The sequence below is a fragment of the Loxodonta africana genome, chromosome X (genome assembly GCF_030014295.1).
Source record: "Loxodonta africana isolate mLoxAfr1 chromosome X, mLoxAfr1.hap2, whole genome shotgun sequence".
Taxonomy (NCBI): domain Eukaryota; kingdom Metazoa; phylum Chordata; class Mammalia; order Proboscidea; family Elephantidae; genus Loxodonta; species Loxodonta africana.
The window spans coordinates 132152420-132164849 of record NC_087369.1 but is presented as its reverse complement, the minus strand read 5'-3'; the positions used below and the strand labels follow the sequence as shown (position 1 = coordinate 132164849).

The 12430-nt window shown below is 38.2% G+C and overlaps 1 protein-coding gene across 3 annotated transcripts in view; it reads right to left on the bottom strand.

The window, feature by feature from the left end:
* Positions 1 to 12430, bottom strand: part of PAK3 (p21 (RAC1) activated kinase 3) — a 298000-nt gene that overhangs the window by 31860 nt on the left and 253710 nt on the right. For all 3 annotated transcript variants that reach the window (XM_064278684.1, XM_010594684.3, XM_003414800.4), the window contains 5 exons: positions 4830 to 4878; positions 4371 to 4483; positions 2508 to 2625; positions 1004 to 1103; positions 327 to 523 (listed from right to left, as the gene is read on the bottom strand). In XM_064278684.1, coding sequence (XP_064134754.1) covers positions 327 to 523; positions 1004 to 1103; positions 2508 to 2625; positions 4371 to 4483; positions 4830 to 4878 — 577 coding nt within the window. The remainder of the gene's footprint in view (positions 1 to 326; positions 524 to 1003; positions 1104 to 2507; positions 2626 to 4370; positions 4484 to 4829; positions 4879 to 12430) is intronic.

The following is a 12430-nucleotide window of genomic DNA, read 5'->3' as shown; positions in this document are numbered from 1 at the left end:
CCATGGCATAGGATAAAAAATTCTTTCATCCCAGATCTTGCTTTAAAGAAAAAAAAAGCACATTTTTTACATCAGAATGTAAAACTAAAGAATTTTAAAGACCCCTGTAATTAGAAATACTAATAACAAACCCTTTTGAAAAGTGTTGCAATATCTTAAGATCAACCGAAAATAGCTCACAGTAACTTTGAAAATTATAACTTTAGGTTTCTATGTCATCTGTTCCAGGAAAGAGCCCATCCCAGGTACTTTTGGTGGAGGTACAGAATGACATTTAGCCTTTCCTCTTTTCTGGAGTGGGGTACCAGAATTCTTTTCTAACTTACCCTGAGTGGATTTTCATTAAGGTAAGGGGGTTCGCCTTCCACCATTTCAATTGCCATAATCCCCAGAGACCAGATATCAACTTTCGGACCATAAGCTTTTCGAGTTACCACCTCAGGTGCCATCCAATAGGGGGTTCCCACCATGGTGCTTCGTTTACTTTGCTCAGGCGTGATCTGGGCACAGAACCCAAAATCAGCTGCAGAGAAGAACAGACAGTTAAAATCAGCTCAAACTGCTTTCCTTTTATAATAGGTCACGTTGAGATACAGCTGTACCTTCCTTTGTTAGATACCAAGCTTCCACAACTGCCTAGCTCACATCCTTTTGTTACCTGTCAGCTGGTCCTGGTTTTAAAAGGGTCTGGAATAACTGGCTGATGTGGCATCACTGTTCCAGACCTCACGGCTCCCTCAATCTTACAGAATCTGTCAGTTTTCTAAGTAGACATTTGTCATTGAGCCAAGGGAAGTCACTAGAAATTCTGAAATATTAAATCCAAAAACTCTGGTCATGATCTACAGGGCACACAGTGTTAGAAAAATCCTTTATTTCAAACAGGGCTATAAGTGCCTTCAAATCAATCACTTTCAATAGCCGTTATCTTCTCAAGATAGACAGTAAAAGATTAGAAATTCTCTGATAGTCTCTCAAACACGATCTGAACCAAAATACCTACTCAATTTAACAGAGCCATCCATCCCGAGGAGAATATTATCACTCTTTATGTCTCTGTGGATCACTTGGTTTGAGTGCAAGAAATCCAATGCTTGGAGGCACTGTTGAATCAGGAAAAAAAAGGTTCTATTATATCACAAAGAATAAAAAAAATTACGTTTCATTTCTAGATAAATTTTGATCATTACTAAATATTTCAACACCACTTTGAAATCACATGACCACTTAAATCAGTGATGTTACCTAGCATTATACATATAAAGGTTCCCAAGTATCCTATGAAGACTGGGACATGAAAAGTGATGGCCATGATAAGTAATCATTAATACAACCAAACTAACCCATTAACGTGATCATACTTTGACCTAGTTATCTGGAGGATAAAGATTCAGCTTGGCCTCATACATAGTGAGCTTCTGCTTACACGATATGATTTGATGCAGTAGGGCTGGAGGCTGAGGAATCTGCATTTAAAACAACTGTCCCAGATGTTTCTGGTGGATGGCTAGACTTGGGAACCACTCCGAGGCTATGAAGTAACCATCTACACTCATTTGGAAATGGCTCTGTACTGTAATACTAGAAGATGGAAACCAGTCTCAGGGTAATCTATTCTCCTGAAGGACTATAAGTTTGATTTATTGCAGGAAGAGAAAATATACGCTTGATGGATATGTGTGCATGTTTGGGGAGGGGGAAGTGAAATGAGGAGAGCAAGGAAGAGGGAATTTAAGGGAACAATTTAAAGTAAAGAACAAGTAAAGGTTAGATAAAAAAATTTTCTTCCCTAACATTGGTTTTCAAGTTTCAGTGGGTCAGAATTCCTATTTGACTCTACAGGAAACCTGACCACAATGAATGGGGTATGTGGTAATGCCCAAGATGAGACTCCCGTGAGAAGCGTGTTACTTTTTTAATAGTGAAAAAAGAAATATAATGAAAACATCCTGAATTTAGCTTGAAACTAAGGGTATCACACTGTTATTGGAAAAGAGACAGGCCCTCAGATCCACATTTAAAAGTGAAAAGCAACTATGACGGATATCCAGATTTAAACGTGAAACCAACTACTTTCTGGGCTCAAGGAAGACCTTGCATAATGATGAGATGATGCCATGGTCTGTATATTTACATGGATCACATGCAGGACAACATATCTATCATGTAATAATTCCCCCAAATCAGAAAGAAGCCCCATGCCAACATCACTGTTATTCTGCGTTCGCTGAGATTACAGCATGAGGGATTAATATGTGGTGTAATAGAACTTGGAGGGATCCAGAGAAAAGCAACTAAAACAAAAAGGAGCTGGGGAGAAGAGTGCAGGGGAGTGCTATTAAGTTAGGATTTAAAATGAGGTTAGACTCTTCAAACTTTTTTGTGGGGGGAGGTAGAAAAGATGTGCTGTTATTACTCTGATGTTATAAAAACATTGTGAATAATGAGAGATTGAGAACTGCCAATTTTCGTGTTCTTGTCAGCTAGAAACACTCTTATTTTCTTACCTCTCTGCAGACAGCTGCTATCTGTCCTTCATCCATACAGGTCTCCGTGACCACATCAGTCAAAGAGCCACCAGCCAAGTATTCCATGACTACCCATAGTTCATCACCCACTAAATAGCTATAATAAGAAAAGAAAAAGACTTTGTCTCAGGCCTAAGGAAGTGGGGACTCTGTTATATTCCCATTAAGGATGAGATTTGCAGTTAGTCTCTGCATTTGATCATATTAAATAACAAGAAAATAGTAATGGTGGTGATAATGAGATACCTCCTTACTGGTAGAAGAGAATATGCATGGGAAAATCAAAGGATCATCAGATATGACTGGCAGATTTGACTGTGCACCAAAGACAATGGAAAAGAGTGAAGAGGCCTTTGGTGACTATTGCCAGTCATGCCATAGTAAAAGCCAGTTTCAGTGAATAGGAGCAGAGAATAGCCTATTTGGATAACTCAAGTCATAATGTTCACTTCTTGGATTGAACCAGCCCATGGTGCCCAGAGTTATATGATATTTATTCAAATCTCAGCATTATTTTGGAGTCTACTTAATTAATTACTAAAATGTTTTCAGGGAGCTGCCAAATCAAAAAGACTCATGTTTACAACAGATTTACTGTGCTGAGGTCTTTGTTCTAACAGAAGTCAGTTGTGCCATGCTCATCATCTTTATGTAGTCTTTAAGGGATATGCCCCAAGTGATAAGATATGAGGACAAAGGTCTCCACAGCCATACAATTTAGGCAAAGGGAACATGAGATTATTCAAATCATCTGGGACCATCTAAAGGCACTTTAGCAGTATTATCAGGACTCTCTGCCCCTGCTCAGCAAGAGTGATACATCATAATGAACTGAATAACCCCAAAGATTCAGCCCTGCTCAAAGGCCCAAGTCAACATGAAGCAAGACTTTGTATCCAGTGATTCTCAAATTACAGTACCCATTAAAGGCTGTTAAAAATGAAAATTACAGGCCCTATCTCCTCTAGTTATATAGAGGGCCCCAGAAATTTGCATTATTTACGAGTACCTCCGGTGGTTCTGCTATGAGTGGTCCTTAAACTATACTTTATGAAACTCTGAACTAGACTGTAAAATTGGACCTTACCCCCGCCCCCATCCCCCTTTTTCCTCTCTCTGTATCACGGGTCTACCTGGCCTGAAACACAGAAAGCAAGACCACATGTTCATTGAGTTTGAAGAACTTGTCTTATTTCCTTTGAATCCCCACCCCTCTCAAGTACATAGCACAGTGGAGCTAAACAAACACTTATTCAAATTGAATGAGACATGTTCACAAGTGAAGAGTTAGTGCTGTCTTTAAAGGCCTATTTATAACCTATTGTTAATACCACTGATGAAAGAGACATTAATTACCTGGTATAGGAAAAAGGTTTGAGATTAAAGTCTCAATTCCCTAGACCTCACTGTCAGTTAATCACAAAGCACCCATTAAAGCAGGGCCATTGTAGTCAGCCTTCTACATGTCAGCCCCCAGAGACTGTAGTGGCTCCACACAAACACTCGATGAAATGTTCAAAACACCACTGCCCTCGCCCATATGCAGTAGTCTATTTCCTGCCAACGTGGAGTCACGACCTTGAAAAGGAAACTACCCAAACTGCTCACGTTTAGAATCAAGACCATAAAACGTGTTTCTTCAAGTGTTTTATGGGTGAATAAAGATAAGTGGGTGCAAGCTTAGCAACAGATCTGATACTCATCTACTTTGTAGCATTTTAAGACAGATTTGAAGAATGAATGTTAAATGAATAAACTCCAAGTAAAATAATTTGACAAAAAATTGCATGCTATCAAAAAAAAAAAAAAAAACCCAAGACCATAGTGAGAGAAAATACTTACCTATCTAAGTAATTAACAATATTGGGGTTCTTATTTTCCCTCATGACCAGAATTTCATTAATAATTAATTCCTTTTTGGGCTGCTGTTGAAGGTTCATCTGCTTTATGGCCACCTGAATGACAATTGAAATACAAGAGTAAATTACAATCACTAGAATCAAGACAAATATCCATATTTTGGGGGGACGCAGAGCAAGGCATACACATTCTTTATCTACTAAGCTCATTCTCTGTGCCACAACCCCATGCTCTTTTTCTTCTGGTCATTCATGAATGATCCTTCCACTTCAAGTGCTTTGGACATTAGTGAAGTTAACTTCCATGTCAACCCAGTTCTACCTGGTTTAGGGATGAGCTCTCCTGAGTACCAATTTTTTCAGGTGTAGATGCCATCAAAGAGGAAACCTAATATATATGAATAAAGGATAATAAAGTTCAGGATTGAATGTCAGCACTTACCTCTTGTCCTGTTGCAATGTCTAGTGCTGTATAAACAGTACCTGATGCCCTGTGAAGGTGAAAATGACCAAATTAATGGGCAATCAAGGTGTTGCTGGTATGTTTTATTTCAAATAAAACATATAATTATTTTCAGGAGAGGAAATTTAGCAAAGTCAAGATTAAATGATATAGTAGAAAAGGAAAACTGTATTACATAGTAACTGAACCTGAAACAACCATGATGTGTCCCTTTTGGGGGGCTAGGAACATGTCAGACTTTCTGGTTCCAGTCTACGCCATGGCACTATGCCATAATGAATTGCCCAAGTCAATCTTGCTCCTTTAGGGAAACTTCTTGAATATTTTGGATTCTCCTTGGATATTACAACAACCATCACTGCAGGCTTCTAATTCAACCAAAATATAGTTTAGGACATAAGATAGCATCTTTTACTTAGGTAACTATAACTTCATTTTTATCATAGGGACAGAGTGGCTTTTTTCATGCATTTCTAATTTTTAAGGATATCTTGATCTAACAAACCAATCATTCTCAGTGCTGTTATCTGTACTGTATTATCAATGTGGCTTTACTATTGAGCCATTTTTCTTCTTTTTGCTACATTTTTCAACAGCTTCTATTCTGTGGTTTCACTGCAATTCAATATACTTTTAAAATCTAATTCTTTTAAGTCTTGGAAGTCTCGTGCTTGGAAGGCTCAGGCTTCCATTCTGACTTAAATTATAGGGTTCCCTTGATTGCAAATAAAAATTACCTAGTAAAGCTGAATTCGTGGTCAGTTTCTGTGAAGCACACATGCATTCTGAACATTTCCCCCCAAAGAAAACTAGTAGTCAATTTCTTGATAAAAAAAAGGGAATCAGCATAGAGATCAGTCCTATTGTAATGCCCCAACACTGCTATCTAAACTTTCTGGTAATTGTTGTTTCTCCCTTGTTCTCTATCTTCAGCTGTTTTGCTTTCTGAGTCCAGGAATTCTTTCCTTACTTCAGTTACTTCCTTATAATTCTTCTCCCTTCTTTTCTCTGGATGAGCCTAGAAATTTTGTATTACCTGTTCTCAAGGAATAAAATGGGTGGTGTAGTATAAGGAATATTTGACTATTAGTAGAGATCTGAGTTCTAACATTTGCTCTAATATCAACAAGTTATATGACCTTAACAAGTCTCTTCCCCTCTCTGGGTTTCAGTCCCCTCACATGGAATATAGTGATCACAGTAACAATAAAAATATATTGAGCATATTGCATGTGTCAAACACTGTACTAACAATTTTATGTAATTTATTTAACCCATACCATATTTCTATAAGGCAATTGTTATTATTATCCCCATCTCATAGACAAGGAATCTGAGGCTTAGAGAGGTAATATAACTTGCTCAAGGTAATACAGCTTATAATTCAAGTCCATCTCACTCTCCTACCTGTAAAATACAGGCACTAGGCTATTTTATTTCTAAGGTTCTTTAACTCCATGATCTAGAATCTACAAAGTCTTACTGCCCTCCTCGCTCTGGTTGGGTATTCAAAGTATCTATGAGAACTACACTGAAATAGCACACTTAACAGGCACCACCATCTCAGTCAGGATTTGGTAATTTCAGAAATTCCTTAGGCTTGCAGCTTATATCAAACAAACCAGTATCTCAATTTTGTACATTTGAGATTCTGGTTTCAGAGAACATAGTTGGTGCTCAGTAAGTAATTGTTAAATGAACAAATTAAACATCTTTTCAAGCAAATATACAATTTCAATAAAACTTTCTTCCTTACCGTAATGAAAACTTTTCTTATTCTACTTAAATCTACATAAAAACCTTCTCTCTTGCAATAGGCCATCAAGTATTCCTGACTTCAGGGGCCACTTTGTGATCCGTCCTTTTGAACTCAGAATTGTTTGGAGTTCAAAGGTATAGATCACCCTCATGTGGTGTGTCTTTCAGCTGCATGAGCACTGAAGAACTACTTAAATCAAATTGCAAAATAGGATTCAAACATGCCTTTACTTGGTTTATTTCTACATATTTAGGCCACTTGCCCAATTCCTTCAGATGTAAAAGAGTGACAGGATCTGAAAAATGCGATAATAACTACCTATCTCATAGGACTGCAGAGAATCCAATGGCACAATCAGGGCTTCTAACTGGTTTGGTCCGGTTTGACCCCCTGCTGAGAATCTGCATTTCCACGCCAGATATACTGAATCAGAATGTACATTTTAATAAGATCCCCAGGTGAGTCTTCTGGAGATTTTGTTAAAATGGACACTCTGATTCAGTACATCTGGTATTGAAATGCAAATCCTCAGCAGGGGATCAAAACAGATATGAACCAGTTCAAAGCCCTGGGCACAATGCATATAAGCATTTAGCCCTGTGCTCAGATCAGAGTTGGTGTTCAATAAGGTAACTGTTATTATTATCATTTGTTGTTGTTGTGATAGGGGAATGACTGATTCACTGAGTTGTTAGTTGGGCCCTCCTAATCCCCCAGCCAAAGTATCCTTTGCTGGTGTCTGTTCTTATTTTCAAAAAGGGCAAAACCTGAGGGTGACCTACTGGATTGTTTTTTAGAGGCTCTGCATCTTTTTTTTCCAAGGGCAGTGTTTTTGCCTTTTTCCTCTAAGCTTGGAACACCTTTATCAAATGAAACCATATGCAGAAGCTCTCACTTTATAAAAAAAATAAAATAAAATAAAGTGGGAGCTGCTCCAGTTAAAGCTAGGGAGGGAGATCCAAAAATTCCTACCCAGGTGGACTTCCCGTATTCATCATCCCCGACCCTCAGTCACTCAAGCCCATTTCCACTGTCCTTGGGGCTAAAATTGCGATTGACTTGGAGTGCAATGGGGATTAGTGTTTAACATCTCTAGAGCTTTACTTTTCAAATCCTTGGTTTTTTGTCCCCCACTGCCTCAGATTTTCATTGTCTTAAAATTGCTAGAGTCCTAATCCTGGAATCCCAATATCCTGGGTTTTACGGCACTCAGTAGTATAGAATTACAAAAACCCCTAATCCAAAGAAGTTTACAGGCCCTAAAACCCTATAGCATCAACAGTTATTAACTCAAAAACAAGTGTGTCTCCCCATTTCCTCTTCTTCCACCTTACTGCATGTGTGCAATCATCCAGTGGGAGCCATTTTTCCTCCCCTCCCACCCTTGTTCCCTGTCTGGAAATGGCAATATCTTTCTCACCCCCTACCCCATGTTAGGTTGTTCGAATTCACTGCTATGATCAATCAGTTATTCGTTTGTCCATCTTCCAGCCTTTGTAGAATCCTCAGCTCAAATGCACCAACTCAGGTACTAAACTGCAGAGTAAAACTCAGTACCCTTCTTCCTAGCTCCATCTTAGCAGTCCTAACAATTCTCTGATGTCTTTCCGTATTCCAACAATTTAAGATTCAATTGGTACTATGTCAATCTCATTCTCTTATTCATCTATTAAAGCACTCTCATTGCCCACTATTGGGTTAAGAACAGTAGCTCTCGCCCCCATCCACTCAAACCTCCCTGGGTTCAAATCCTAAAACTTACTACTTGTGTGACCCTGGGTAAGTAATTTAACCTGTCTGTGGCTCAGTTTTCACATTTGTAAAATGAGGACAATAATAATACCTACCTCATAATGTAATTGTGAGAATTAAAGGAGGTAATATTCTGGGTGAATATGTATACAGTACTTAAAACCAGGCCTGGCATATAGTAATTGCCCAATAAATACTAGCAATAATAATAACAGTAATATTTGTTGTTATTATTTGGTTGATTATTCCCTAATATATTCATTATATTATGGCCCCACATTGTAGTTTGTACAGCAATACGAATCTCTTTAAGTACATGGGAGTTTTCAAGATATTTTGATGTTTTAAAAATCATAACAGAAATTCAATAAGGTAAAGCTAACTAAAATATCATGTTTCCTTTTAACTAGAATTATCTCAACTTGTGATTACTTCAGCTATCTCATGCTGCTCAAAACCTCTAAGCAGCAGTTATATGCATTTTTAATTTTCTTAACTGAATAAAGAATGAGAAGATAAACTATTATTTAATAAATACATTTTGATGGGTATAATAATTGAAGTACAGTAGTGTAGACTCCTAAGGAAACAACCTTTGAGCCAACAAGGTGCCACACTGATTAGCTTTGTGACAGACAGGAGTATAAAACCAAAACTTAAATTCACTTAAATAAAGAAGTCTGTACCATGCAGCACTTTTTGACATAGGGCAGTCAGAAATCAAACTAACAAAGATGGGAGTTAGAACTAATTCTTCAGCATATTAGTGGTGGTGTGTTAAAACAGTCAATAAGGTCAATTTGATTTTTATGCTAATCAGTTAATTGCATTCATTCTTACCATCCCTCCATTTCAGTTAAATTGAAGCCAGATTGTTGTAGGAAGAACATTTGTTTATGATGGGGATTCTGTTTATTCCAAACCTCACTCCCTCAGGTGGTACAAAGAAATCATGCATTATCAGGACTAAGGAGAAAAGAGAGATCATCCAGTTGAACTCCCTCACTACAGATGAGAAATCTGAAGGCCAGAGAGTAGGAGGGATATGCCCAAGACGACACAGCTAGTAACAAAGATCTTCTAACTCCGAGTTACAAATCTTTCAGTTAACTTATACTATGGCTCAAAAAACATTAAACCAACAGATTGCTCAATCTTTGGGTCTCATCATCAATTACAGTACGCTGAGTGCTGCTGGTTTCTTGGCATAAGATTAGATGCTTTATCAACAGTCTCTCCCTGACCTGGCCAAGCACTTAATACTCAAATGGAAACATTGGCATCTAGCCCAAAGGGTCTAGAAAGAAGCAAACAATTCACTATTGCTCCCTTTCCTCACAAGGTAAGCCAGTTTAATTATCAGCAATATTCTTCAGGTTTTGATGTTTCCTGGTAAGAGCTAATGTTAAGCCATGATCATGAGTAGCTGTCAAGCCGGCAACAGTAGGCCTTACAATTTAGATAAGTCACTCTGATTTCAATGTGGAAATGAATTGGAGGATGAAAATAAGGGCAGGACATGAAACTAGGAAGGTGCTCATGGACTGTGAGATAAAAAAAAAAAGGGGCAAGAAAGGTCTAGAGGGCTCATTGAGGTCCTAGAGGAGACTAGTGGTAGTAAGAGTGAGGGAGCCAGGAGGACAGGGCAGTATTCACATTTAAGATTTTACAAGTATAAATCTGGTGCTGATGGGGTCAAGTCACGGACTTAATCCCCATTTAGGATGGTTATTTTCCACATCTACTTCTGCTGCTATGAGAAAAGCGAACTCATTTTTTGAGCCTTCCTCTCTGCCAGGTTATCTATAAATGAATGATCTCCTTTAATGCTCACCCTATACAATCGTATGAGGTAAATACTGTTAGACCCATTTTACAAATGAGGAAATTGAAACTGAGAACTGTTAAGTAGCTTTCCCAAGATTATTAGTCAGCAGCTGAGCTGCATCAGTTTAACCCCACAGCTGTGCTCTTAACCACCATTTCATGTTTCGTTATAGATCTTTAGCATTTTTACATCAATGCTAAGAACCAGCGTGGTATATATTCCAAGCCCATGTTTGTTTCTACTATGCTAAGTTGCCTCCCAAAAATTTTGCCTCTAATTTTCTGCTCACTTAATACATGTGCCCCTTTTAGGCTATTTAGTTTGTCCCCGTGTTTGATTCCTTTGGCATAACCATATGAGATGGTTCTTCTGTTCCCCTACTCAATTAAGATTTGATCATGTGGCTGGGACTTGGCCTAGGGTTAGTTCTTAGGACTGGACTTAATCTTTTGCTGAGTATTTAAGTTACAATTACTATTTGTGGGCCCTTATTTAGAAATTACCTCACTATATTAATGCATTTGACATGTAAAAATACATACAGAAAAAAACATAGATATGTATATTGTTTGGGACTACCATACATCTACTTGATTCATTGAGGCATATATACATACATCCTTTAGGGCTCAGGAATGATGAAGAACAGTGTTACCACTGTATGTAGTAACTCAGAGAGAGTTTTAGAGCATTTTCTTTTGCATAATTTACCTCTCAAAAATGAATCTTTAATTTGTTTAAAAATAAAAATATGTTAAAAAAATGTTATCTTAGTACTTTTCTAAGTACACAGGATGTAGCTGGGGCCAGATGGTATAGGCTTTAATTACTAGAATTATAAATCAGAACAGGGAATTTTCTGTTCTTTAGCTAGGGTATGACTTATCTCTGAGTATTCATGGTCATCTAATTTTAAATAGAGCTGTAATGCATCATAAGTGTGGGGCCAGGGAGCTCAGTGGGTTGGAGTCCAGTGATAATGAGGCCACAGTTACAGGGCTTAATCCCTGGAAAGGCCAGATAACGCGCAGCTACTCACTCCAACATTAAGTCTAAGCAGCTGTTTCACAGTGTGTGCCTTTGGTTCCAAAAGTGCCTGGACAGGAAAGGGGGGCAGATGGCTTAACACAAGCTCATTACTAAGGCTGGAAAAAAAAACAACTTAACGTGCAACTCTGTTAATGGTGGTTGATTGAGTGGCATCATCTTTACAAGGGACAGCACACAACACAGTGCATTTAAGAGCATTAAGTAGAACAAAGAGCATTGTCCATTGCTCCATAAACAATGTTCTTCACAAATGCTAATGTATTTTCAGTCTCCTACATCACAAAGCCTGTTATAAAGCTCAGACCACATCTATTTAGTGCCTCATAGCAGTGCTCTACCTTATGAGGCCCAAAATAGATCAGATGAGGAAGCAAATACTTTTTTGAGTGGGTGGTCCTACCCAAATAACCACTTCTATAAGGACACTAGACGCCACTTCTGTTCTCCCCTGAACAAAAGAAAACAAGTCAGAGGTTTCATTCCCAGCATTTATCCCTGCGTTCTCTGCTGTATTCTGCTTTGTCAGGTTCCCTGAACCAAGCTGGTATTCATCAAGTCCTTTAAGAAATGATTTTCCAAACTATTCATCTTCAGTATGGGAACTTCACATTAGGGTAAGGAGAACAGGGCACTTCACTGAGTAACAGAGATAAATCTGAAGAAATACACCACATGATATCTTTGCTTTCTCAAGCCATCTTAAATCCTTATCTGGAATTCATCGTAAAGCTAGAGGGACAAGGAATTGCGGTCTTGTTTACGCATAAACGAGTAGGAAAGCTTGTCTGCAATTCTGGTGAACTGATCATAACATAATTCCATATAATGATATGGTTGGCAAAGAGTCAGATGTTAGACAAAATTCCTTTGGCCAGATGTACATCTTTAGCCTAAGAGAAACCCAGGATTCCAAGAAATGCTTCTGTTATCGCTTTCTGTCAAACTTTGCAACACGCCTGGTCTAATCTATGAAGAGACGCTACATGCAGAAAAGATATTTAGTGTTCCGCAGATATGGACTACATTGGCCAATGGATACTTTAGGATAACCTTTTGTACCGTCACATGAATTCCTGTTAGAGTTCCTTTCTTCTACATTTTTTTTAAATCAGTGTTGGGGTGGGTTTTTTATTACCGTACTGTAATCCCAAATAAATGAATACAACTGTGTTAGTGAGGGTGTGGGCAAGC